We start from the raw sequence: 27,989 nt of genomic DNA on the forward strand, positions 1-27,989 counted from the left end.
TGAATCTCCGTGCTTTAATTTCTACTTAAAGACCAAATCCCCTTCATGTTGTTTCTTTGTAAGCCATCCCTTGATGATAAGATACGGCATCTGCGTGAGATCCTGTGTCTCTGCTCCCCTTTACTTCCGTCAGGAGGATGCTGGAGAGCGTTTCCTTTGGGAGGTGGTTTCCCAGAGCCCGTGGGCACTGTGGGCTCTGCTCGTGGGGCAGAAGAGGAGCCCTTGTCCTGCTCTGGGGCCGCTCCCGCAGAGGCGCGGTGCGAAGGGGGTGGTGGAGGCAGCCGCAGGGCGTAGCGCCAGGAGGGGTGCGAGCAGGAGACATGTTCATGCCAGCCTGTCGTTCGAGCAAAGCTGTCGCCGAGAGCTGGTGGCGGCACGACTTCCCCGCCCAGCACAGATCGATGGACGCTGTTTCGCTGGGAGAGCGCGAGAGCGGAGCGCGTGTGTGCAGCCTGGCTTGAGGATGAGAGTGGGAGCGAGCGGAGGGACATGGGCTCCTCTCTGGGACGGCGGCTGGCTGAGCAGAGAGAAAACCGGCAAGCTGCTGAGGACCGCAGACCCCAAGGGAAGAGCACGGTACTGCCTGCTTCTGCCCCGTCTGCCTCTGCTGCGGCCACACCGGGCACTGCCGGGCACGGGGCCGTGGGAGGGCAGTCCCGGGCTGTGCCCCCCACCCTGTGGAGGGGTGCTGCGGGGGCTGGTGGCAGGACGGGACTGGGTGTGGGGTTCATTCCTTGCGTCGAACGCTGGTGAGGTGTCTCCGGGCCGACTCGGGGAATGGCTGGTCCCCACCACTGCTGGCTTGTACGGGCTTACGCGTTGGGTGTGCTGCTGCCGGGATTTCTGCTTCTGCCTGTGCTTTTAGGGGCTGGTGGTGGTTTCTGGGAGAGAAGATGCACGGGGTGATGCCTCTGCCATGTGGTGCAGACCGTATGCATCGCTCGAGGCTTCCCTGTTATTTGTAGCGATGCCTAATTGCTCGGGCAGCGAAATAGCAATTTTTTTTTTTTTTTTTCAGTAATTTAAAGTGCTGTGAAGGATTTTTTAGGTGTAATGGGATGATGGAACAGCTCCTGAGGCTGTGGCGTGTGTGAAATCTTTAGGCCTTTGGCTAATGGTCTCACCTGAATGAGAGCAAGGTATGAAAATACTCAGAGTTTAGAGTCTGACTTAGTGGCAGGATACACTGCTTGAATCTTTTAATGACCTTGAAACGTGATTCTTAACTGCCATTAAAAAAGAAAAATATGAAAAAAATTTAAATCTCCTTTTTTTGAGTGCCAGCAGACTTGTTCTAAGAAGTGGGGAAACTGATTTTTTGTATTGCTGGCAATAACAAAGTGATTGGTAAAAGTGGTCAATTAGCCTCAGTCCCTCACGCCTCTTGGGATCTGCGAGCAGTGACATTTCCGATCGGTGTTTTTCCTGCTGAATTGCAGTGGACCATTTAGAAATGGGAGTGCAAAAAAATGCATGGTAGAAAAGGGCAATCCCATTGTGCTTGTAACTGAAAATCTGCGCAGAGAAATCTTGCCATTTACCATAATGTCCACAAAGGACGTTGTGCTACCGAGAGCCGTGGGTGTTCCCACCAGGAAGGGGAAAGAGGCGACGTGCTTAAAGCACGGTTAAAGCGGTGATAAGGAGCGCGCGTGCCGTTACGGTTGTGGATGGCTGACATTAGTGTCACGCCGGGCGCGCTGGCCGCAGACGGCAGCCCCTGTGTGCTGCGGTTTGTATGGGCGCAGGACACTGCGGCGGGCGCAGGCCGGGGCTGCGGGCAGACGGAGGGTGGGCACGCAGCGGGGAAGCGTTGGCTTGATGGGCGGCACCCACGGCAGGGCCACAGCCTGACTGCCACCGCCTCTCCTGGTGGGGTCAACGCGTGAGAGGGGAGGAGGGGCTGGTGGCACCGCTCAGCAGAGCAGCGGGACGTGGGGCACATCTGCCCGAGGCACGCTGGGCGAGGGGAGCGAACGCCATGGCCGTGGTGATGCCGCGAGGAGGAGATGCAGAGAGGAGCCGGCGCGGGCTGTGAGGGGCGTCGGGAAGAGGTGGGCCGCTGGAGCTGGGTGTGGGAGCGACCGCGTGTGCTGGTGCAGCGTGCGCCAGCAGGGCCTGTGTGTGACGGGGGGCTGCGCTCATCTTCAGGACGCAGGGCTTGTGCGCGCCCGCGCTGGAGGAGGATTTGCATTAACAGTGGCTGAAGGCGATTGAGTCTGGGGCGAGGATTCCAGACCTGAGGATGGAGAACAGGGCGGTGCCTTGCTGTTTGCTGGATTGCCCTGCCGCCAGCGCCATCTGCGACCCAGGGACGCCCTTGACAGCGCGAGGCACACCAGACCTCATCAACTGCCATGTCGAAGCTGGGTGCAGGCGGGGCCCTGCCTCTCTGCTGCAGGAGACCTCTTGCTTGTCTCTGGCTTCTTCTCTACCCAGACAAGCTAATGAAGGGCAGGACAGCAGGATCTCATGGGTGAGAGCGTGTGAAGGCTGTCCTGGGTGACCACAGCCCATCTGGCCCACCGTCCTCCTCTGGTAACAGCAGGCCTCCTGGAGTTCAGTGTGTCTTTGGAGAGAGTCAGAAGGGTAAAAGTGAGAAAACTGGTGGGTTGAGATAAAGGTGCTGTGTCAGGTAAAGCAAGACAAGGAATTCATTCACCGCTTCCCATTGCAGGCAGGTGTTCAGCTGTCCCCGGCAGGGCTCTGTCACATGCGACAGTGCCTTGGGAAGACAACCACCATCACAGTGAGCTCCCGTCCTCCTCCTTCCCCCAGCTTTCATTGCTGAACACGACGGCCCGTGGTCCGGGACATCCCTTGGGTCCGTGGGGTCGGCTGTCCCGGCTGTGCCTGCTCCCAGTGCCTTGCTTGTGGTTGGGGCAGGGTGAGGAGCAGAACAGCGGGTCACGCTGTGCGAGCGCTGCTCAGCTGTAACTGATGTGTCCCTGTGTTCTCATCACTGTTTTCAGCACAAATCCAAAACGTAGCCCCATACCAGCTACCGTGAGGAAATTTAGCTCTATCCTGGCCAAAGCCAGTACATCCAGCAGTGTCCCGTGCAGAGGAGGGGTCCCCGCTGCGGGGGTGCTGCCGGCAGGTCAGCGTGGGCTGCCACAGGTCCTCTGCGAGGGCTCAGCCTCCTCTGCACGTGGGCCTGTGCAGGGCCCCCTCCTGCTCGTGTTGGAGGTGCTCCAGGCGGGAGCGGAGACGGACCGAGCCAGCCAGCGTTGTGCTATGTCACCGATTATTTGCTGTTTCTGTGGGAATCGGTGAGGTGTCTGTTTGCTGCTGCCTGATGGCCTGCGTGAGCGCTTGTCAGGCGGCCGGCGCGAGGGAGGAGGTCTGTCTTCTCCAGCCTCTGCAGGGCCTGTGACCCCACGGCAGCCGCCACGCTCCAGAAAGCGGATGGTTTGTCTTAATTCCAGCTGCTGTTCAGAGCAAACTGGGCCCTGAGAAAAGATTAGTCTTTCCCTGGTGCTGAAATGGCTGGGAACACCAGCGAATGCTTGGCATGGAGGGGACGTGTTGTCCTTGGGCTCTTGCAGAGCGCCTGCGCCGGGTGCCTGCGGTTGGCCTCCCCCAGCACCCAGCGCACGGTGAATAGCGAGTGACAGAACAATTTCTCTGCAAGAAGAATGTCTCATTTATTTTCTTTCGTTTCGATTCAAGAGAGAGAAGCTTGTTCCCTCGCAGTCTCCTCTCAATGAGCTGTTTTTTTCCGGAGGGTGTTGATTTTTCTTGCAGTTTGGTGCTAGCGGAGAGTAATGGACTGCGGCACGGCGGCTGCCGGCTGGGCAGCTGGAGCTGCGCCCTGTCTCCGGGCGATCTCCCGGCCTGACTCTCCTCGCTCTTCCGAGCAAAGAAAAGTGCCTCAGACTTGCTCGGGAGTCACCTGCCGAGGAGCGCGTTTTTGGGAGCAATGGGGGAACCGAGCCGCAGCACCGGAGCTGCGGGTCGGGCAGTGGCCCGGAGGGTAAGGGCAGACTCAGGCTTTGGTTCCCGTCTCTCCTTGCCTGACCCCTGCCCGGGCCGCGGGGCTGCTGCGTGAAGGCGCCTGGGAAATGAGAGATTTAATAAGCAAGGGGGAGCCTTACTCAGAGCTTTGACTTTATTTCCGTGAGGTTTTGTTGGGTCTTGGGTTTTTTTCCTCCCCAGAGAAGGCTTGCTTTGCTCTGGTTAGCGTAGCCGTTCAGACACATCGATTTGCAAATCTCGTACTCTTCACACTAAACACGGTGCCTTTGCTCACGGGAAGATCCATTTGAGTGTTTGTTTAAGCATTTAGATAGCTTTATGTAAGTATATTTATGTTTTAATTTTTGCATATGATGCCTTTGCTGGCTTCTGAAGATTTCTAAAATTTTTTTGCTTTGTATCAAACTCCATTTGAATGAAAGCTGAAATTCGTCAAAATTAAAGCAAAATAACATTTTAAATTGTCTCTTTATCACTTAAATAAATGTTCCTTGAATATACTGGACACAGAAGACAAAAAGTAAATATTTCAGTACGTATCTTCCGTATTTAAAGCTGACTGATCTTTTAAACAAAGGAGGATTTGGTTTGTGTGAGTGGTTCTCACCACAAATTCTCGAAGGTATTTAAGTGCCGGAAAATAAGTAAGTGTCTAGTGAGATTTCAAAATTGCCTAAGCGGTTTCGGCATCTGCTTAGCTCTCCTAGATTTCGGTGGGAGTCTGACATTTGCTCTCTCTCTTCGTGTCTAGTCACCTTAATACATTTGAAAACCCGGCCCCAAATCCCTCAAGTTCGTGGAATAACGAGATCTCATTCCTTTCCCACCAGGGCTTTATGCGGAGACTGGGGGAGGAAAACAAGCTTCTCGAATCTCCTTTCAGCTTTGAGTGAATCAGTCCGAATAACACGGAACATGTTCTGTGTTTCCAGCTAAATTGAAATGGAAAGCAATCAGAGAGGAAAGCTTTTCTATGCGGCGTAAGCTGAAAAACCCACATGGAGGAACGTGAATACCGGCATTTGCTTCATTATGAAAGGTGGATGTAACGTGCCCAGCGAGGGCCGTGGCTGTGACGTGCTTGTAGTGCTGGGGTTGATTTCAAAAGCTGGTGCTGAAGGAAAAAAGCATGCTTGAATTCCTGGCTGTTGGCAGAAGGGCCTTTTAACCAGTATGTTTTTATAAATGTCTAAGTGCAGACTTCTGCACCCGCTGTCACGCTGTGAACTCGGGTTAACCAGGTGCGTTTCTGGGTGGGAGATTCCTTTAGCGTAACTGAAATCTTACATAAGCGAAAACGTTAAAGCTGGGATCAAATTGTTGGTTTGGCACCGCCCTGCGTGCCGCAGCGCACAGGGCTGCTGTGATGGCCACAGTCACACCTGGGTGGGGGCAGCTCCCCGAGACCCCCCTGTCCCCTCTGTGAGGAGGGGGCCGTGCATGTCCCCTCTGCACAGCGGGGAGGCCGTGCCACAGGCGGGGATTGCCGTGCAGTGCTGCTCTGATTCTGGCTAAGCTCTTTAGTCAGACCTGCGCCACGCTTTGGTGTGGTTCTGACGTTGGGTTCCTCCGGTCTGGCTGCGTCGGCTTGTTGGGAATGGGTGGCATTGACAGAACCAGCCAAAACGGCACCTGGGGCCCGCAGGCTGTCGGGGCCTGCCGCTCCCTGTGCCTGCAGTCGAGTTGCTGTGGTGGCTCCGGTGGCCGCCCTGTTACCCACGCGCACGGTTCCGACCTCGCTCCGGTTGCCGCCCTGTTACCCATGCGTGCGGTTCCAATCCCCGTCTTTCGGCAGCGAAAGGTGTTGGGTGACCCTGCTCTGGCTGCTCGCCTGTGTCTCCCACCGCGGCTCAGCTCCTCAGCACAAACACAGCTGTTGGTGAGGTCAGGCCGTAGCCTGAGCAGAGACACCATCTAGGTTGCAATCTGCCTTCCTTTTTGCCCTTTTTTGCTCTCTTTCCTTGTTGTGCCTGATTTCAGGTTGGTTTGTAAGTGGAGCAAGGCCATCGCCTAAATCCTGGACGTGGGGTTCGGTTCTTGTAATGCCGCAACACTGTGTCTCTGGTCAATGGCCTTTTTCATCATCCATATCCTTGTTTTTCTTAGGCATTTTTGTGGTTCCCTGAGGTCCAGGACCACGCTGGAGGAACAGAGCTGGCCCAGGGAGGATCAGAAGTCGCTGTGCTGGTGTCCTGCCCTCTCCCCATAGTGTTAAATTTGGGAATTGCAATGACTCTTAACGTGGGCACCAAGCTGCGCATCTGGAGCATGCTGCCCAGCCGCTACAAACTGATGGGAAGAGAATATTTTTCTGTGTAAAAATCAACTGGTTAAGTGTCTGGACCTTATAAATTATTTTTGAAACATTGCTGTGAATTTGATCTGAGACCTTGGACAGGTGAACCTTTGTTCTTCATCTGGAAAAGCAGGGCAGTAATTGATTTCCCCCAAGGGAAATTCCATGGGCAGACCCCTTAATGCCTGCGTGATGCGCGGGACCGTGATGATGAACAAATATCTACCACGCGAGAATGTGGATCCCAGCGTCGAGGATGCCTCTCCGCATCCTCCTTTTACTCCTGCACTTTCTCTTCAGTTTCTTTCTAAATATAAAAAGTACCATGAAAAGTTGACATAGTGCATCAACTGCCTACTGCCAAAAAAAAGTTTTAAATTCCTGAGCACCTAGAACAGTAGAGAGATGAACAAACGCGCCACCGCTGGGTGCGGATGGTCTGGGTGGGATGCGTTTCTGGGGTTGTAAATGAGAGTCATGGGCAGACTCTCGGGGCACAACTTGGCGTTGGTTTCTGGGACGTGTCTGCAGCAGGATGAAAGTGAAGCTGCCGCGAGCTGCTGCCGCACGTGCAGAGGTACGGTGTTTGCCTGCGCAGGAGCGCGCACAAGTGCCCCGCTGTCCCTGGAGATCCCAGGAAGGTTGCTGGCACTGAGCTGTGGGGGGATCCTCTCCTCGTCCCGTGCCTCGGTGGCACTGGCAGTGCCATTCTTGGCCAAGGGGGTTTAGTGGGGCCACACGTGGCACATGGGTCAGGTAGCGTCGTCTGTCAATGGCTGCGGGGAGGAGAAGAAGCGTAGGGACAAATGGGAGCAGAAGGAAGAGGGTTAAATCTGTGCCATCAGGTGGTGGCTGGGAAGAGGCATTTTGGGATGGTGTCCCAGAGGCGTTGCTGGGATTGTCAAGTCGCGTCTGTGCTATTGCTGGCGGGCAGCTGTAGTCTCTGTCAGCGCTTCTGTACTTGTGGGGTAGCTGAAGGGATACCGAGCGCGAGGTGGATTTCACTGTCAGTTAATTGTGAAGCGAGAGGAGATTTGGAGGAGACGTGACACAGCGAGGACTGGGAGAAACGCCCTGCCGTCCGAAAGGCAGTGCTTGTGCCCTGCTGCAGCTGATGCCGGCTGCCCTTTCACCGCGCTCGTGGTGAGAGTGTTGGCGCTGTGGGAACGCTGCCTAGCCGTTCCCAGCACTCCCGGTGCGGGTGACCCAGCCCTGCTTTACCCTCTGAGTAAAACACGCACTGTCCTGCGGTTGCGTTGGGTCTGTCCTGGCAGCCCTGCCTGGGCTGGTGCGGTCTCGAGGGGTGTGAGGGAGCACGCAGGGATGGGCGAGGTGATCGGGACGGGGAGGGGGGCACGGGGCCGTGCTCCATGCCAAGGGATCAGCTGTGGCATCCGCTGTCCCTGGTGAATCCCTGCTCTTCCTGGCTCGTTTTCCCTGGAGCACTGTGTGTTTGTGGCTTTGTGCGTGACCTTGTGTGTTCCCGTGGCATTGGCACCTCTGCACGCGTCCGCGTATCGCTGCAGCCAGCCGAGGGAGCAGGTTAGGAGCTGGCATGGGCGCAGAGGAGCTGCGTTACCGCAGGGTTTGGCCTGAGCCGCTCAGCTCTGCGGAGATGCAGTAACGTAGGCGGGGTAGGACATTAAAATGGTGATATAACGTGAAATGTGTGACCTGGCTTCTTTATGACGTGGCTCCATGATGCTGATTTTAGGAAAAATGTGCCCTATGTTTTAGGCTTGGTCTGCAGAGTAACCACACAGAGATTGAATGTGGTTTAAATTGAGTTCGCAGCCCAGCGTTAATTCATCTCATCCTTGGAAAGTTTCCTCTTGGTGATATTTCCTGCCTGACTCCTTACCGTGGTCTCCTCAGCATGTCAGAGAAGTAGCACAGGTGAACTTTGTGGGTCCCAGGTTTTGAGACTTGCAAGCTCCTCTGTAGAATTGGTTTTGAAAGTATTAAGTTTTCCCCCTAGAAAATGAAATTTTGACAAAATCAAAATATTATGCAAAATAATGTGATGAAATTTTGTTTAGGAAACCTTTGAAAAGGAGTGGACATGTTTCTGCATCCTGTTTGGTATTTTCAGAATTTTTTTTTTTCTATTTTCCAACTGGAAATCTTCAAAACGAAATTTGAAGTGAAGCACTTTGGAATTTGTTTTGCTTCATGAAAGATATAATTTTTCTGTCTCAAATTAGGGAAAATGTGGAAACCTCAGTTTTTTTTGCTGGGTGGAAGATCTGCTTTGCTCAGTGGCGTTCAGACAGCTGAGTGGCCGTTCACGGGAGCTGGAGCGGTTCCCTGACCGTGAGCTGCAGCTTGACCGCGTGGTTAGAGCTCTTCCCAAAGGCGTCCCCCAGGTAATTGCACAGTATTTCTGCTGTGTCAGACACTTTCCAGAGTGTCTTTCCTAAAGCTGGCTACCGCAAGGTTTGATCATAAAATCGACTCAAGAAAACCCAGCCAGCCTGCAGTCAAAGGTCTGAAAATCTGGGTGGAAGCACGTGTGAGATGGGGGTTTTCACACCGTAGTCCGTCCAAATGTTGCCTGCCTGCCTGGCAGCGTTGCAGTTTCTGGAGTCTAGACGTTTAATAAAGCAGTGTATTCATCAAGTACAGCGTTCCAAAAGAGAAAAAAGGGAAAAACCCAACAACAACTGCAGACAGCCAGACGGGCTTACAGGAGAATCTTTTGGGCACTCGGTCCCCTCAGGAGAACACGATTTCGTCCTTGGCCAAAGACAGGAAATCTCACCCAGAATAAAGCATGGTGCAGCGCAGACTGTGGCAGCCATCCCCGCTGCACCGCGCAGTCGCGGTCGGTGTTTGAGGAGCTTCATCTTTCCTCCAAAGAGTTTTAAGGTCAGCAGGCGGATGGGTGATGTGCCCCTAAAATGAGTTTGCGACACGACACAACACAGCGTCCGCGACGTTGCGGTGGGATGTGGATGAGACCCGGACAGCATGGCGCACTGTCGCTGGGATGCTGCTTGGCTGGCGCAGCCCCTTCCCCAGCCAGTGCCATGCTGCGCCGTTGACAAATGCGTGAAGTTGTGCGTCTGGTGATGTGTCAGTGTGTTGTGGTTTAGCTGCTGAGACCAAGACACCGCGTGACAAGCGTGTGCCAGGTGTGTGCCTGCCCTCACAGTGTGACCGAACAGAAGGTGCCTTAGCGGGGTCCTTGCGGTGGGGGCAGAGGGTGGTGGCTGGCCGCCCCTGGTGTCTTCCATAGGGTGATCCAGCAATCCCAGTCATGAGGAGAGGGACGGAAGGACCGCTTCCCTGGAGATTTGCAGGAAACCCTCTGACAGGGTCTGGGAATTAATATGTGCCCTGGCTTCTGGTGGCTGCTGCCGCGTTATTCTCGCTGGTTGCCTTGGGTTTCCTGGATGGGGATATTCCTCTGGTGGCTTCTTTCTTCAACTGGGGTGTTAACACTGTGTGTTGTGTTTTCCTGGGGTGTCATGGCTGCAGGCAAACCTGAAGAAATTCATGGAGTACGTGCAGATGCTAAACGCGGAGAAGGTCTGCAGACTGCTGGAGAAGGGACTGGACCCCAACTTTCATGATCCGGATACCGGAGGTGAGACTGGCTTCTCCAGAGAGGAGAGGATGACGGAGCAGGGTTGGGGAGAAAGTGTCCAGGGGACAGGGTGGGAATCTGGGGGAGTGGTTGGGGGTGTAGCAAATGATGTCTTGTCTGAAATGTGAGGTTTGGGACAGAGGGATGTACGCTGAATTTCTCAGTAGCGTCTCTTCTTGTGGATGCTTGGGTCTTGGGAGTGTGAAGTTAGAGAAGGCTCTTGGGAGGAGATGGCGTGTGTGGAAAGGATACGGAATCTGTGAATAGGGAATAAAATGAAGGAGCTGTGGGGCTGTGCACCTTCCAGTGTGGGGCTGTGAGGCTGTGACAGACTCGTCCTGGCTGTCTCTGAGACGGGCAAGCTGGACAAATGCAAATTGCTGCCCGGGGATCTCTTCACGAAGCAGTCAGAAGGTTCAAGAAGTATTTTGGGAGTCAGGAAAATAAAATCTTGGCCTCTGGTTTCCTTGATTTATTTTTTCCTTTTCTTTTTTTTTTCCTATTTATGTGAGCAAAATTAACCCCAGAGAGATCTGGCTGCTGGAGTGCTGGCTGGTGGGTTGTCTGCGGGCTCCTGGCTCTGAGAAGTGAAAACCAGACTCCAGCACACTTTCCTTGCTGATGGGGTGATGAGGGAGGACTTCTCCCCGTTTCCCCCGCTGTGAAGTCTTGTAGACTTGTTCTGAGAGAGGAGTTGTTGCTTTTGTTGTTCCTGTTTTAAAGAAATGCAGCTTATTAGTATTTCTTATAGAGTTGGACTTCTATGTGTGAATCATGGGCACACTTCCAACCCATGAGCAGAATCCAACCTGATGATTAATTTTCTGTGTTTCTGGTTCAGTTGGCTGGTTTTTCAGGTTGTTTCTCAAACACTGGCTACCATTGTACTCAGAAATTTACTGTGTCCAGACCATTTGTCAGCACAGAGATCAGGTGGCAGAGTGTGGTGTCGTTCGTGCTGTTAACCTCTCGTGTCCTCTTAGATAGTGTGGCTGCGTCCAAGCTGCCCGTTGGGAACGGCCTCTGCCAGCTCACGAACTGGGAAGGCGAACTCTGGTGCAGCCCAACTCTGGCAAGAACCGTTTGAACGGTGCCCAGGAATGTTCATCCTGTGTAATTTGCTGGTGTAGCCACTCGGTCTGGACCTGCCAGGCTGTCCTGATGAACAACTGCTCGTATGAAAAATAGCTGGTAGCACGTGAGAGCGATCACAGTCTGCCCTGGAGCATGTCCAAACAGCTCAGCTCCACGTGGTGTCATTTTTGCCCAGGACCCTACAAGCCTTTTGAGGGATCTTCCCTTACAGAGACAGTCCTCCGCTCTTCTAAAGCTGATCCAGCTTTCCAGGGTGTGTGGTATGGCGGAGTGCAGTGTGCTGTTTGAGAAGAGGCTGGGAGTGGTTTGTATCTGGTGGGGTCTGAACCCTGGTGTTATTTCACAGACGGGTAGAGGCTAATAGGAGCAGGCTTTGAGTGCTGGAAAGACTGTTAAATATAGAGCGGGAAGAAACGAAACCACCTGACCCAAATAGTAGTTTGGATCCGGTTCAGAACCCAGGGCAAAACCAGAATGGATGCTGTGAGATGCAAAAATACTGCTAGAGCAGAAGGAGTTTAGACACCTCACTTATGGAGTCCTCATTCTCGTGCAAAAGCACTTCATGAGTGCTTGCTTTACAACCTGTTTGTGAACATCAAAGAATGACATAAAACTGCTGTTCAATATTCATGGCTTCCTGGAATTTAAGACCAGATGGAGCTATTGTACCGTCTGACCTGACCTCCGGTACCTTGCTGGATGCTCTTCCCCCCCTGTGTGTGTGTGTGTGTGTGTGTGTGTGTGTGTGTGTGTGTTCACTAAGCAAAGCTTAAACATGTTTTCCAGAAAGTCATCAATCTTGATTCACGGAACAGATCTGCCTTTCCTTCTTTAAAATTCGTGTCTCATTTAAATTTGTATGCTTCAGCTTCCAGCTGTCGTTACAGTTTATCTTCTAGCGTAAAGAGCACGTTAGTACCTGGTGTGCCTTCACATGGAGATATTTATACATGGCAATCAAGTCAACATTCAATCTTCCTTTCCTTAATTAAAGATAGGCCAACCTCCTCCACTCTTTCATTGGCAGGCGTTTTCTCCAGTTCTCCTGTCGTTTCTGTGGCGTGTATGTCGCTATGCCGTTTTAAGAGGTTTTTAAGAACGTGGGTACCGGATGGCTCGCTGCCTGCCTGCACCTCTCGTCATGGGCTGGCTCAGCTCTTCGGGTCCCTGCTCTCCGTCCTCCCAGGGCCGTGTTTGGGAGGATGGGGGTGACCCCACATCTCTGGGATGGGACCCCACGTTATGTCCTGCCAGACGGAGAGGCCAGGAGGTTTTCCCTTCCTGTTCCTCCTCCTGTGTTGTGTCCTGCCCCTGCCTTAACCAGGGGTCACTTGGCTTGTGTTGGCTGCAGGAAGTGGAACCGCTAAGCCGTTCCTTGCTTGGGAGCTTTGTTTGTTTTGAGGAGGTTGTTTTTCCTCCTGTTGACTTCCCACACAGCTCGGGCTGGACAATGGGAGAGCATGGCGGGAGCGTGCTGCTCCCCCCGGCCGCCGGCCGCAGCAGCGCATGCGAGGAGGTCCAGCTTGGCCCCACTGGCGGGTGCATTTTGCGGCGCCACGACCGCAGGGTGCAGCACGTCTCCTCCCCGAGTTGTACCATCTCAAATGCATCCTCCTGGTTTCCGTGTCTGGTGTCCCTGGTTCTCTGTCCCTGCTGAGCCCCGATTTCCTAGTGCTCTTTCTGGCTTTGTGGTATCTACAAATCTGACCAGAGATTGGCACTCACTTCAGGATAATGGGCAAGGGTCTAGAACAGAGTCAAGCCCAACACCCTGAAGAGCCTCTTCAGCGCCCGCGTGGTGGGGATGTTCCCCAGTGACCAGTCTGACTGCTGCTCTTCAGCTGGGTTTTTGTTCGTTTGGGACGTGCCTGGCTGACATTTGTACCACTCCTTTTTAATGTCATGTGGGACTCAGCCGAGTGTGAGTCTTGCATCAACACGGCTTTCTGCATCAATCAGACTTGTAGTTTTCCAAGGAAAGGAATTATGTTTGACTAAGTAGACCTATTTACTGTCAGGCTTGATTGGGCGATATTAATACAGGTACTCTTTAGTGCTGTGCCAATTAAATTCCAGATCAACGTTCCCAGCATTTTCCCAGGATCACTGATGCTTCTCTGACTTGTCGTTTCATGGATTGTTTCTGAACATTGGCCTGGCACTGCTTTTCTTCTGGTATTTTGAGTGTCCCAGGATTTCAAAATGTATTAAAATTTAACTTCTTTTGGATCAGGAATATCTTCAGGGGGAAGATGAGGACGATACCTGACATTCACTGGATGTAAACAATTTAGTCAATATCAGGTAGCTCATGCCAAAACCCCTCATTTTGTAATGGAGAGGAAAATAATGTATTTCCACAGCTGCAAAATAAAAAATAAACGATTGGTCATTTTGCTATCTGTATTCGTTAGCAATTATACACTGTCTGCCTGGTGACTGGCTGGCTCACACCGGGCCGGGAGGTCGTTTCCATACGACCAAATTTAAACAGCAGCAGCAAAACCCCTCTCTGACCCTTTGCCAGGTCAGATGTGGATTTGTTCACTCCTGTGTCATTTGTTGTTGTCGTTATTCTTCATGTTCCAGTTTTCAGTTCGTATTGACCACTTTCTATTTCGTCCTGTCCGGTTCGAGTTGTCCCCGTTTGTAACGGCTGCTGTCGCTTTGCTGCTGACCTGGGAGGGCCACGTGGCAGTGGTTCTCTTTGATTTCTAGGGATGTAGTTCTGTGTCACACCGAAATCGTTGTTCAAAAATTCCCAGTCGCCTTTTACTTTTCAATTTTAAACCTCCCACATTTCCTCTGGTCGATTTCCTGATCTGATTTCCCTTGGTGGATTCCCTTAGGGAGCATCAAATACTCACCTGGCTAGCTGGGGTTTTCTTCTTCCACATCTTCCCCAGCTGACTGGACAGCAGTCAAGGCTTTGGCGGGATTTTATTCCTTGCATTGCCATCCAAAGTAGCGTTCCCTTATGTTGGAGTGAAGCCGTAGCTGTAGAAAAGTGATCAGTTTTCTCTCTTTCAGCAAGTGAAATGATATTTTATTGCTTGTTGGACGGGACATCCAGCATTTTCCTTCACGTTGAAGTTGTCCTCATAGTGAAATGTTAATTTATACAACTTGGAGAAAACCAGAAGTTAATGCTTTTTTTGTTTGGTTGGTTTTTTAGTGATCTACAACAAAATCTTATGAAGAACCGTTTAACTTATTACGTCCAATGCTGATCCACGTGCATTTGAGGCCCTGTTCTAAATAATAATGACCACACGATAGATGATGGGATTCTAGTATGAACTCTTTCTCTAGGCCTCCTTGCCCACTCAGTACTTTTTCATTCTCGTAACAAGCAGGCATCTTTAATATTCTAAAATGGTGTAATTACCAGTAAAAGGAGTCCACGTCCTTTTTCTTGTTATCCACCCTCCTAGCATTTTGCAATGAGCAAAGAGGAAGGAAAAAAAAATCTTCCTCACAGTCTTTGTCAAATGGGTTTAATTACTTCTGACAGGGTGCATTTGTTCTGCGCTTCCCTCTTTGCAATCATTTCGCTTGTGTTCTTAGTTTAACGTCTTCCTAATTGCTCTGCCTATTTCTCAGCCCAGATCATTACCTCACCTCTCGGTGAAGCGTGGTGAATTCTCCAGAATGGGATGGTGTTCCCCAAACCCAGCGTTCTCGGTTTTGCTCCCATCATGGGGCTGGTGAGTTGCTTCCAGCGTTTTTTGCTTGATGCCTTCTCTTGCTTGTAGAACTGAAGGGATCTCTGGTGTGAGCACGTGGACTTTTCTGACCTCCGGCTTTCCTTCCGTGTCCTTGTGCCCCATCACTAGCAGATTTCTGCCCTTTAGTTTCACAGGCTCATCCAGCGGGCTGCTGCAGGCGAGCTCAGCTGTGCTGCACGGAGTTGTCCATCGCGTCTCCGTTAACTGTGGTGGGAGCTCAGGTACCCACACTCACCTGTACAGGCTGAACCCCATCCCGCTGGGCTCGGCTTGAGGAAGACAGCCCGCTCTCTTGTTCTCAGAACAGTCTGTCTGGGGGGTGCTTCTCATGACCTGGGCCTCTCATGAGTCTTTGTATAAATATGAGCTGACGGTCTTACTGAAAGCAAATAGAAATAATAGAAAGTAAGAGACTTTTGCTTTTTTCATTCTTTAATTATTTCAGTTCTGGCCATAATAATAGTAACTAATAGAGAGTTAGGCTAGGAAAGAAAATCATCCCAAACTCCCTCCTCCCTTCTGCGGCCCCTTCATGGATCCGCAGCTTGGTGGGCGTCACTGTTGTCGTTGCTTGCCACTTCAGCGGTGCTTGGGGGAAATCATGCAAGTGGCCGTGCTGATACTGAGTGTGGGACCTCGGACGCCTTAAACAAGGACTCTTCCAGATAGGCTCATCAAAGCGCAGGGGCCCTGCTCGAATGTGGTCATCTCTAGCTCTGTTTGTTGTTTCATCAGCTGTAGGGCTTCTTTGGACGTACAGGCGAGACACCGAGCGTGGAGGCATTGTCTGTGGCTGGCGTGCCTTTCTGATGCGGTGGAGCTCACGCGGAGAAGGCACGTAGCAATTCCCACCAAGGAAAAGTTCATCATGGAGCTCTGGTTCCAAGCTGCCTCCCTTCTGTTCCTCTGCATGAAGATTAATTAGTTATCTCAAGTACCTAATTATGCAATTAACCCAAGTTTTGGGGAAAAAATGTGGCTTGTTTTTACTGGAAAATGTTAGGTGAGACTCCTGTGAAGAGCTGAGCTCGCAGGCCGGGCTGGAGGCCCCCAAAGCGTAGGGTAGTGCCCAACAGCAGAGGGAGGCTGGGGAGGCACAGTTGCAGTTGGAAGAGGATATTTTAACAAGCCGTGTAAAACTGCACGGATGGAATTTATGGTATGAATTTTAAAGGCTGCGCAAAGCTGTTTACTTATTTTAATATGAATATCTTAGAGTTGGTTTGGAACAGGCGTAACAAATAGCTCCTTTATCCAAATAAATATCTTGGGGCTGTTTAGATTAGCTTTTTTCTTTTTTAAAGGAAACATCTGTACCACGGCAGCAGATACGGATGGAGCCTCAGGTCAGAGTTCTGTGTGCAAACCTGAGTGGAAAAGCAGGGTGACAGAGGACACTTGCCTCTGTGCCTCCTGATGGAGGTCTTTGTATCGTCGGGGATGCCCGGTTTGCGATGCTGATCGTTACGGGAGGTTAGCGGCGTGCGCTCTGTTAAAACCCAACAGCTCTACGCGGTGTACAACCACTGCGTCTCTCTAGTCTGACCCCTCTAACGGGAGGCCTCTCCCGGCTCCTGTCAATGGTTTTTTGCTGTTGTTAGGAGCCCAGTGCATTTTTATCTGAACCCTGGGGTACTGGGCAGAGAGCAAGCAGATGATTTTTCTCAGATTATTTGTTTTCCGCTACAAGTTTTCATACTGCCCTTTATGGGAGCGTGTTGCGCATGATGATTGATGCACGTCTGTTGTGATCCTTTTTCGTGCTGTCTTGTCCTGGGAGAAGATAAACGTGCCTATGTGCAGGATAGCGTTTTATTTTGGTGAACGGTAAAGTAAAAATGTAATTGTTCTGAGTCCTTCCTGCTCTGTCTTTATGTTAGCTAGGCCAAGGGCGATGGGTGGAAGAATATTTTGTCTTGCAGTTTGATATTCCAGGGGCTTAACCAAGTCTCAGTCTGCAGTGCAGGAGGTCTGCTAAAGTGTGCGTGTGCAGTCCCTGGGGTTAAGCAAAGGCAGAGGCTGTTGGCTTGCCCAGACTGAGAAGGACACCGGGACCTGCTCAAAACCTGTGCCAAGGCTGAGCAAGTTCAAGAACGGGTTTCTGTCCCTGCAGTTCTGGGCAGAACCCGACTGCCTTTTTCATGACGTTTGCTCTTAAAGCGTACTTGTGGGCTGCGGAGAAGCCTTCCTGCGGGAGCACAGAAGCCTTTGGTGTGGTTATTGCCCCCAAACCCATCCGTGAATCTACAGGTGCCTGGGACTTACCCCTTGGGACCCCATGTTCCCTCCAGCCTGGGGGACCTGCAGATGTGGCCAGGCTTCCCACAGCATAGTCCCATGGCGCGGAGGCCAGCAGTGTGTGACCTGGTCTCCGAGATGAGGAGCGATGCTGTGAATGTGGGTTTTTTCCCCGCTCTGGGAAGCGGGAGCTGTTGCGGAGCAGGCTGCTGAGCGCTCCGTGCGTGGAGGGGACAGCACCGAGCGCCAGTGCAACGGGGGTGAGATTTGCTGCTCGACGTCCCTGCCTCCTGGCCAGCCGGCAGTCGTGGAAACCGTCCTTTCCCCACTGTGTTCAGCAGAAGTGTGCCAGGAGACGTGCAGGGATGGAGGTGCAGGCTGTGCTGCCTGGCACGCAGAGGCGGAATTGCTCGTAAAGTCCCCGTGGGGCTGGGGGGACTTGGCAGAGCGCGAGGGGGCTGTCTGCCCCTGAAGCCTGTGGTGCGAGGGGTTTTTCTGCCTCCCTGAGGGCCAGGTAGGTGACGATGTGGCCAATGTTAAACGCTGAACTAACAGTGCTCTTGCTCCATTTGTGTGGAGCGATCCCTTTAGCCCGTAGCGATATTTGAGCGTAGTGGCCAGAGACAGCTACCAGTAATAAATCCTTCTCTGCCTCTCCAATTTCTAAAGGCAATAATGCCACAAACTTCCACAGATGTTCTCTGTTCAGGAGCCATCCCTTATGGCACCATCTCCAGGACCCCCAAATCTTCTAGATCTTGTGGTTTTGGTTTTTCCGCTTTGGCCTTCTTCAGATTTTCAGGGACTTTTTTGAGTGTCCTCGACCCAGGTCCTTCTGAAACAGTGCTCCTCTCCATCTTCTCTGAGAGATGGCCACCTGGCCAACAGCTGGGACTCTCGGGTGTGGGGATGTGGGAAAACCTGACACAAGAGAGGATACGAACACCGGGAGGACACATTCTCTTTCCAAAAGGCCATAGAGTTTTCTTGCCTACTGCTCTGTGGCCCTGTTAAGAACCTGCCGGGATGCTGTGCGTGGAGGGAGAAAGGGCCGCTTTCCTGCCGCGTCACGCCTCCGCTCTTCTAGATACTTTGAAAACCTTAATCTGTCCTTGGTTGGGAATACTTCTGTACTGAATATCTAACCCGGAGCTTTCAGGTTTATCAGTAGAGTGGTGGGAGCATGGGCAGATGTCCAACTAAGGTTTCAAGAGAAGGAATAAATAAATGATGGTATTTCCAGTACTTGGCATTTAGCAAAGACAGAAAAAGCTGCAGTGCATAAGTGCTGTTCTTAATTTCTCAGCCATCCTTTACAAAATCACTGTAGTAGATCTACACTCCTTTTAAGCAGAGCAGCATCGCTATTAGCAATGCTCTTTTATCCGCCGCGTCCCCAGGGGTGCGTCTAGCAGGGATGCTGCAAATAGGCCCTGACACCGAAGGCTCCTGCCTGTGTGGCCAGGTCTTCAGCAGCTTGGATAATTACAAACACCATTTATTCTCCTTCTTCCTACAAAAATAGAGGGGGAGAACCCAAACCCTTGAGGTTTTAGAAATTCGGCCCTTCAGCAGCTAAAGCTTTCTTCTTCATCCACTCCTGTGCAACACCAACGTTCCCGCATCCCGGTTCAGAGTAGTTTGTAATGGCTCTGCCGATTTCTGGGGCAGCAGGTGCAGAATTACTGTCTCCAGGACTTTGCAGTAAAGATCCCTTATAAAAATGATCCATCCTCTTCTCAGTTTCTCTAAGCTTTTCTTCTCCTCTTGACCTAGGGAAAAAATACCCCTGCAGAAATTATTTGTGGGTATTCAACACAGGGAAATTAATTGTCTTATCTGCAGCCTCCGGGGTTTTCAAGAAAGCAGAGTTCTCCCCTTGCTCAGGAACTGTTTCTTTTACAGGAAAGGAGTCGGAGAACCCTGTCCAAGGTTTAAATTCTAGGGATTCAGAAAGGGGATATGTCTGCGTTGTAGATGGGCAGGATGATGCACATTTGCCCGGTTCCTCTGGACCTGCGCTTACTCTTTCCAGCGCGTGCTGTTCTTTCTCTTCCCAGGACGCGCAGCAGCCGTGGTCCGTGACCGTCACCCAAGCTGTCCCCGTTAGGAGGGAAATGCTTCCCTCCTGCTGTTCGCACGGCCTGTCTGTTTTTCTAACGCCAGTGCTAGATTTTCTGGAGACACGGCGGGTCTGCAACCCAGTCACGCTGGGGTCCCCTCGTGCCTCGTCTGTGCGGGCGTTGCTTGTCCTGTGCCGAATTCTTCTGAACGGAGCAGTTGCCTTGTGTGTGGGGAGCTCCCCAAGGCGAGCTGGACATCCCCGCTTGGAGGAATGTTCTTCTGCAGAGTTAAATCCAGTTAATGGACTTCAAATAACACTGGCTGCAGTGAAATGTCCTGTGCTTTGTGGTGCCACGCTCCCAGCAGAGCCAGCGGGAAGGCACAGCCTCGCCCCGGCTTCGTCAGCGCAAAGCCTGGGATCTTCGGTTAAGCTGCTTTTGGGAGCGGTTTTGAGCTGCGGCAGCTGAAGCACAGCGTGTGCTCCCCTTCCCCTGCCTCTGCTGCCAGTGCGGGGCAGAGAACGGCCACGTCTTAAACCGTTGCAGCCCAGTTTGCCACCGTTCACGTTTTGGGGCTGCAGGGTTGCTGGGAAGATATCCTAGGAAAGATTAACGGCCTTTGAAAGAGATTAAAAGGAAAATTTCACAGTTGGTTCCTGTAGGTGCGTTTTACGGGTATAGCAAACGTACTTGGGAAGTTACCGTTATTCTAAAATTGGCCCCAAGCCTGAGGGATAATGCAGCACGTGGAAAAGAGAAAGGCATGCCTCAACGTTTAACGTGGGGTGGCAACTGGGGAACAGTGGGAGGATGGGAGGAAGGCATCGCATTTACAAAGCAGTGTTCTTGGCTGCGTGCAGCGGCGTGGACCGTGGCCCCGGTACGATGTGAGGACAAATAGCAGCAGGAGGAAGTAATGGGGAGAGATACTCGCTGTGCCTGACGGTTCTTTCCCAGCTTTCTGCTCGCTGTTGGGGAAAAAGCCCCTGCCCAAGGCCCGGGCCGCCGGCTCCTCTCCCGCTTTGGCTGGGTGTGTCCAGGCTGGCCGTGGCGGCGTGCGTTTGGGACGCACACGCACCGTGACTTGGGCGGCAGCACGAGTACCTCACCCTCGCAGGTGGTGTATTTTCTGTGGCTTTCAGTTTTCGTAGCTGAAAGTTACAGCCAGCAGTTGTGGTTAGATGGGGAGACACTGCGGGAAACTCCAGTGGCTTGTGGTTTATAAAGTTACCGTCCTTCTCGGTTTGAAATCTGTTAATCTAGTCGCTTTAAACCTTTCTTTAGCAAACTGGTGGCATCTCTTTGAAACGAGTGTGCGACTGGGGATTAATGAAAAATGAAGTGTTTGCATTCAGCTGAAACTGGAGATGAAGTGTCATCATGTGATGTTCTCACCCACAGCTGAGAAACACGACCACGAGATTCTGCTTGTAGGTGCTGTTTGTCACAGGCAGACACGTTCTGTTACGGTGTGCTGTGGGTCTGTGGAGGACACTGTAGACAGTCACCCTCCTCTCCAGCAGCTTGCATGGAAACTTTCATATCAAGCCTGTTGTCATAAAACAGAGATCCTTCATTTTCCTAATTGATAGATTAACTCCTGTAGTAACATAGATTTTTTTAAAATTCTGGTATCAGAGTGGAGAGGCTGTTCCCGCTCTGCTGGAGCACTCTGGGGTTTCTCACCTTCCCTCGCCACGTGAACTCCGGTTCTCGTGACACCTCCTGACTGCGAGGAGCCCCCGCAGTTGGTTTCTCCTGGGAGGCTGCGGAGGAGCGTCTGTCCAGATGGTGGGACGCAGTGGCTATCCTCTCAAGTTGTCTCTTTGCTGCCGGCTTCTGGGGCATGCGTGGATAACACCTGGTCCAGAGTGGAGACGGCTGTAGCTGGCTGGAACGGGGGACCTCGGTCTGGTTCTGCGTGCGGGAGCTCAGATGTTTTGTTCCACAACGCAGCCTTGTTTGGATTCGTTGCTGTGACAGCAGTGGCCAGCCCGAGGGTCACCAGAATACCTTGTTTGCAATTAAAACATTAGCAAAGCTTTTTGTCCTAAGCTTCTTTTAGCAGAAGGAAGAGAAGACGTAGTTACTAGACAAAAACATAGAGAAAACACTCCTTTCAGTGGAGCAGAAACGGAGTCTGGAGCTTCCCTGGACCCAGACCTGCTTCGTGCTCCAGCCCGAATATCTCACAGCGTCCGGCCCCAGCAGCGCCCTGCTCCTACACAGCTCTCGCCAGTCGGGCCGCTGGGTCACAAGGGTGCCTTTGCACAAGGAGACCCCTGAGATGTTGTGCCAGTCCTGCCTCTGCTTCCCTGCAGCCCACAGATGAAAGGAATTGTCCCACCAGCAGCTTTTGGGCTGCTGGCCCATCTTGCCTTTCCCAAGCACAGCTCTCGCCTGCTGGCCCCGGTTTGCTGTTGCGGATTTTGGCTGCGGAATTGAATCTCACTCGTCGAGGATCAGGTGCACAGGAGTGGGCGCTGGCTTTGCCGTGCGAGCTCTTCCTGTGCGAGTGGTTCGGCGGGCGTCGGAGGGAGCACGGGTGTCAAACACCCGCTGCGGAACGCGGCTGCCCGCAGGCAGGGTCCAACCCGCAGCTCCTTCTCATGCCCATTAATCATCTCGCGCTGCGCATCGTGCAACGCGTTGTCTCGCTGGTTCTTGTTTTCTGCTGCGGTTCGTGTGCACTTGTTAGTTGATTACTTTAAGCATATATTTGGATACGCACGTTTGCAAGAGTTAACAGAGTGTAGTCACTACAATCCTAGATGAGATAGTGATTAGGTCAGATTTAGTGAACAAATTGCTAGCTGCGGCTCGCTTGGCGCGTCTGGAAGTGCCCCACTTGGACCTTTCGTAGTCTTTGGGATTCGAGATAGCGTGATAGATTTTTCAATTGAGTTTGGCATATTAGTAACTGAGACTGCAGGGAGATTTGAAGCCTTGTTTTCTGGGTCTTTTGCCTCTCTGAAAAGTTTGTCTCATTCCAACTGAGATATTGAAAAAAGACTCGTAATTTACCTGCACGTGCATCCCAGTGAGGATGGTTCTGTTCGTACGCACAGCCCGAGGTCTGTAGCAGTCCGAGGTCTTATCACGCTGCAAGGGCCAAGTATGTGCTCTCAAAAGCGTTAAAAACAACCGTAAATAAGGAAGAGATTTTAAGAAGTTAAGGTGAAAAAGCAGTAACTGAAATTCGTGGTAACGACAGAAGCTCGAGCAATGGTGTTTGGCACGGAAGATAAGTGGTGGTCCGTGAAAGACCCTGACTTCCCCAGTCTCTCCTGCCCAGCATCCCCATGCCCGTGGCTGGCCCTGGCTGAGGAGCTGGGGCGGGGGCTGGGGGGCTGCGCAGCGGCTGGTTTTGGTGTTAGTGGAGTGGAGGAGGAAGGCTCTCCTGCCCCAGGAGCTCGCCCGCGGTCACCTGCTCTTCATCTCCCTTGGTGTGTGGTGGGTGTGTGAATTGAGACCCCATCTCCATCCCGCTGTGGTGGAAGAGCAGCGGGCTGTGTTTCCACCGCAGCCGCCCAGCTCTTCTGACCCACAGAAACCACAGCAGCATCTCTGCAGGCTCCAGCAAGGTCTTCCGCAAGCCTCTCCCGCCACCACGGCAGCAGTGCACCCATTCGTCCGTCAGTCGTGACGAACGGTGGCGTTTTCCACCAGTTCTTGTGCTGTGGCTGGCGCTGCGCTCTCCCAGTGACTGCACACGGTGAGAAGGGACGCAGGCCCTTACCAGGGACCCTCCCCCAAACCCCGATCTTCACAGCCATTGCTGGGCTGAGGAAATACTCGGGTGACGTTGCTAGTCGTGTGGGGGCCGTTGCGTTCCTGTGTAACACGTATGCTGTTACAACCATAGTTACCTTCGTGCTTAAACGGCCCCCCTTGCTGTCTAGCGAGGAGGCGTTGCACCTGGCCCCTGCGAAGTCTTGGCACTGGGCAGTGAGCGCATGGGCCGTGTCGTTCACTGTGCAGTGACTTTGCCGTGCGTAACAACAGCGTGTGCGTGTGAGAGAGTTCTTAGAGGTGGCTTGCGGCTTTCTTCCAGATTGTCGTTAAAATGATGGGCAGTTTGGAGCTGAGGACAGGTCCTTAGGAGACCCGGCTGTAACCTCCTTGTTTACTGGTGATTCCTCTTACTGGTGAACCCATCTTTAATCCTCTCGACAACAGTCTTCAGTAATCCTCGTTTTTTGTGTTGGTGTCTTGCACCAACAAAGCCCAGAGAGATCGAACAAAGCCACAGAACCTTGTCTGGCCTCTACCTGTCTCATTTAGAAATTTGGCTAACAGCAGTGCTCTAAAATTGACATTTGTGTGCTTTTTATGTGTATCTCAAAACATTTTATTGTTCTTATTTAAATAGTTATTTCTACTAAATCAAGGTGTTTTAATTTACGTGCAAATTAGGTACCTTTCTAAAAAATACACAACTATTTCTAGCTGGCGGCATCTTATTTCAGGCAGTGTGCACATTGCTCCGTAGGTGGTACAAGGGATTTGGGTGGAAAGATTTGTTTGAGAAAAAAGGTGTACCTTTATTTTTTGGTAATATTGCACTCAGAGAAAACAAATTGATTTCAATAAGATCAAAATGTTCAGAAAAACGTTCTATCTCTTAAGGAGGCTTCACTCATTTTGTATCAAAGAACATTTTTCTTCTTCTTTGTGCTGTCGCATCAGCGCATGGATAGGTGGGCGCGGTCCTGTTTTGGCTCAGCTCTCCCTGACGCTGTCAGGGTAGGACAGCAGCCCCCGTCCTGTGTCAGTGCCGCGGCCCCGCCGAGGAGGGGTCCTTCCCGCGCATCCGTGCAAGGACCACGGTGGGGTCCTGCGGCGCAGGTGGGCGAGCTGCACTCCCAGCTCGCACGCATGTCACGGCAGTGTCTGGCCCGCGATGGACGCTGGGCCCCGCTCCTCGAGGGGAGGATGCGGCAGCTCCTGTCGGAGGGGCTTTGCCCGCCCAGCGCAGAGGCACGGTCCTGCCTTTCGGAGAGCAGCGGCTGTGCGTGGGGCTCCTGCTCCCACTGCTGAGCAAAGGCGGAGGGTGGCTGGGGGCCAGCGCGGGTGCGCGTGGTGAGGGAGGACCGTTGAAGGAGATTCCCACGGTTCTTCTGTTGCCTGCTCGCGTTGTATCCCTAACGGAGCAAGTCCTAACGTGCTGGGCCGTGCTGCGGGTCGGGACGGGTTCCTGGTCAGACGGGGACTGCGCCAGCTGGGGTTTGTGCAGGCTCCCTGCGTGATGAGCCAGGCTGGTCAGAGGCGAGGCAGGGGTCACGCAGGTGCGGGGCCGTTCCTCCCGTTTGGGATGAGCATTTCGCGTTTGGAGCTCGATGCTGCTGCCGTCGACGCGGTGAGGCCTGGCTACGGGACGGCCGTGTGCGAAGGGGCTCAGGACAGGTCGGTGGTGGTGGTGGTGCTGGGGTGCACAGCTGTGCATCCCCTGGAACAGCCACCCCTTCGCCATGCCTTGCTGCAGGGAGAAACCAGATGAGGATGCTGGTTTGCCTTCCCTTCTTCTCCCCTTTGTGTAAATGATGTGTCCAGACGTGTGCTTTCCTCCAGCACAGAGCCAGCAACAGCATTTCTGCCACTCGTTAAACTGCCAGCGCTTTCTCTCCCCCTCTCCTCTGCGGGGCTCTCATCCACACCCGAAATAAACCGAGGGGCAGGCTCTGGCCCGCTCGGACCCGCTGCGTGCACCGAGTTTGGGAAAACTGGCAGCGTCTGAGTGGGGCTGGGAGCAGACGTGGGGTTTGGGGCCGTGACCTCAGGGGGAGCGGGGAGCACCTTGTGTTGCTGAAGCCCGCGCAGGAGATGCGCCCAAGCGAGAGGCGGTGGTGCCGTGGTGCCCGTCGAGGGGGTGGGTGCCTGCAGTTCTCACCCGTCTCTCTCCCGGGGCTCTGCAGAGTGTCCCCTGACCGCGGCCGCTCAGCTGGAGCTCAGCGCCGAGATGATCAAGGCACTGCGGAACGGGGGAGCGCACCTGGATTTCCGGACACGGGAGGGAATGACAGCTCTTCACAAGGCCGTCCGGTGCCGCAACCATGCGGCGCTGCTGGTGAGTCGGGGGCTCTCTCTCCCCTCTGCCCTGCACCCCAGCACCGGCTCCTCCTCCCGCCACGTCCAGGCCACTGGCAGGGTTGTGTCCTCCCTGGCCAAAGCGTCTCTCACGGTGCTGTTGGGGAGCACAGCCCGTCGCAAAAGCGTGGCACCGATAACATGAGTCTTGGGGGCAGATGGGGTGAGCACTGCCTGCTGCTGTGGCTGGAGCATCCCCGGGCCCTCTGCGGGGCAGGTTTCGCTGCCGTGCGGCCGCCTGAAGCTGCAGAGCGAGGCAGGTGCTTCTCTTGCAGACGCTGCTGGACCTGGGTGCCTCCCCGGACTACAAGGACAGCCGGGGGCTGACGCCGCTGTACCACAGTGCCATGGTGGGGGGGGACCCCTACTGCTGTGAGCTCCTGCTGCACGACTACGCCCGGCTCGGCTGCGTGGACGAGAACGGCTGGCAGGAGATCCACCAGGTGGGACGGACAGCGGGACGGGGTCTGGATCCTGCTGACGATAGAGGGGCTTGTCCCGTCCCCTTGGGTGCCACGGGGACACGGTGTCCTGGCCGGCGGTGGAGGCACTGCTCAGCAGGGGTGGCCGGCACAGGGGGCCAGGCTCCTGTGTGGAGGACTTGCACGTGGTGTGCCAGCTCTGGCTTCCATCGCAGGCCAGTGCTCCGGCTGTTCTGTTCTGGCCTCGGTCAGCAGTGCCTGGGGTCCTCCCTGGATTGTGACTGGCTCTTAGGACAGCGCTTTGGGATCTTGGTCCAATGCCTGAGGCATCCTGGTGCCATACCACAGTTGTACCTGTCCCTGTTTTACACGTTGACAAGGGGATTTGGTGTAGGGAAGATGTGAGCTAGGGGTTAGGGGACCTGAGCTGGCTTTGTGCTTCAGGCCTGAGACCCTTTGGGAGAAGGGAGGGTGTGCTGGCCCTACCCGAGTCCCCTTGGCCTGGACCGGCGGGAGGGCAGGTTGTCTTTGGGCCCATGGCCTCCCAGAGCACCCAGCTCTCGGCGCCCTGCAAGGTGGACGTGTACTGGCACAGCTGAGGATGAACGAGAATGGAAAAACAAGAGGTGTGCGTGTGTGATCTTATTTACTGGATGTGCCTGTCCTCCTTCCTGCCTCCGTCCTGCCTGGCCTTGGCAGATCTTTGAGGACTGCTGGTCCCAGGACGGACCAAACAGAGAGGAAAATACCATCCCAGTTACCTGGAGACATGGGGCCATTGCCCTCCTCTTTGCCTGCTTGTGCTTCAGGGCTCCTTTTCTCTGGGTAATTACACCGAGATTACAGTCTAGAGGAGGCCCTGGTGCTGGTGTGGTGCTGATGCCCAAGTTGCAGCTGATGTGGAGGTGATTCCTCCGATAAATATCCAGGTGCATATTGCTGTAAGGAGCAGCAGTACGTGTGTGTGCCTGTTAATGGGGCTTTTCAGGGTACAGGTCAAGCCTGATTCAACTTCTCTAGCGTGGATGAGTTCAGCAGAGGATGTAATGGGATTTACCATCTTCCTGCTGCTTCTTGATTTGCTTTTTCTGTTTCTTTTTTCTGTTTTGCATTTTGAGCAGGCATGTCGCTATGGCCATGTTCAGCACCTGGAGCACCTTCTCTTCTACGGAGCTGATATGACTGCACAGAACGCCTCAGGAAACACCGCTCTTCATATTTGTGCTCTCTATAACCAGGTACATCTGGGTGATCTGGGGCAAGAGAACAAGGAAGTGCCCTTGGGGCTCCAGCCTGCCTGAGGCAGAGAGAGCACAGCCCTGGGCTGGGCACCTTCTCATTGCCGTTCCTGTTCCCAGACCAGAAGGGTTCTGAATTTCATCCGCTCTGTCCTGGGATGAGGCTGTTTCTGTTTGTAGCGCCAGCCTGATTTTGGATTTCCTGGGAGGCAGGTGCTCAGAGGAGACTATGGTTTAGTCTGTTCCCATTCCCAAAGTGGTTTTGCTGATTTACTGCCTAACATGTTCTGTAATTTTCCTTCGGTTCCTATTCCTGCTTCACAGCAAGCCCCCGTCACTGGCTGAGAGGAGCAGCTTGCCTGGGTGGAGTGTGCTAATTAGGCCCAGGTGCTCACATTTAATTAGAAGTGAGCACCTGGCCCAGGTGGGGCTTGCTGGGCACACTCTGTGGCTTCCACCTTGCTCTGGGGAAGGCGTGTGGGTGGGCTTCTCTCCTCAGAAATGGCCCAAAATTCTTACTGCTTGTCTCTGAATATCGAAGGGGACTGTGCAGACAGCACAGGGCTCCGTTTCTGTTTTGTCTGCTGTGTGGTCACTGGGCTCAGTTCAGGAGAAATGGAGGGTGGTGGAGGAGCCCTCTCTGATCTTGCACAGCCACTCTTCTCTTTCTGAGATGCGCAGGTCAGTATCTAAGGGTTTCTCTTGTAGGTTTTGTTTCTTCTTAGAGATTTTATGCACTGTGTTATGTGTTCTAATTATGAAGAGAATTTTCGGTTTCTGAGGTGTCCATGCTTTAAAAATGGAATCCTGTTGTGTTTTGCAATAGGCAGTGGTGCGCTGAGGCTGATTTTGGGGCTAGTGAGGTGCTCGGTACATTCTGCACGTCAAGGACTGGTGCCCTGCCTGCTGGCCGTTAAGGAGCACAGGGGCTCACAAATGTGTTGAATTAACGTTGTTTAGAAGCACAGAGCATTCGAAACAGAAATGACAAAAGGCTTTAGGAGATAATACCTGGGAGCGTGTGGTGGCCACCATGCCTGTGGCTGTGCTCTCGGGCTGACGCTTGGTCACAGCCCCGGTGCTGGTGCCCCCGAGCTGTGTGCAGGTGGGTGGACTTGGCCAGCTTGGGGTTGGGGGTGACCACTTCGTAGGGACTGAACATCCTTCCTTGCTCTGCCAAAGGAGGCTTTCTGAGTGCGATGAAACCACTGGTTTGCTTCTCCGTGGTCACCAGTCTGCAGTGCTAATTGGT

General features: G+C 53.2%; 1 protein-coding gene across 2 annotated transcripts in view; it reads left to right on the forward strand.

Annotated features, from left to right (window-relative positions):
• The window catches only part of SHANK3 (SH3 and multiple ankyrin repeat domains 3), a 330,415-nt gene that overhangs the window by 64,691 nt on the left and 237,735 nt on the right, over positions 1-27,989 (forward strand). For both annotated transcript variants that reach the window (XM_086743634.1, XM_086743643.1), the window contains exons 6-9: positions 9,755-9,863; positions 24,906-25,057; positions 25,353-25,520; positions 26,621-26,737. In XM_086743634.1, the coding sequence (XP_086599760.1) occupies positions 9,755-9,863; positions 24,906-25,057; positions 25,353-25,520; positions 26,621-26,737 (546 nt within the window). The remainder of the gene's footprint in view (positions 1-9,754; positions 9,864-24,905; positions 25,058-25,352; positions 25,521-26,620; positions 26,738-27,989) is intronic.

Source organism: Chlamydotis macqueenii, chromosome 1, assembly GCF_036417535.1.
Source record: "Chlamydotis macqueenii isolate bChlMac1 chromosome 1, bChlMac1.mat, whole genome shotgun sequence".
NCBI lineage: Eukaryota > Metazoa > Chordata > Aves > Otidiformes > Otididae > Chlamydotis > Chlamydotis macqueenii.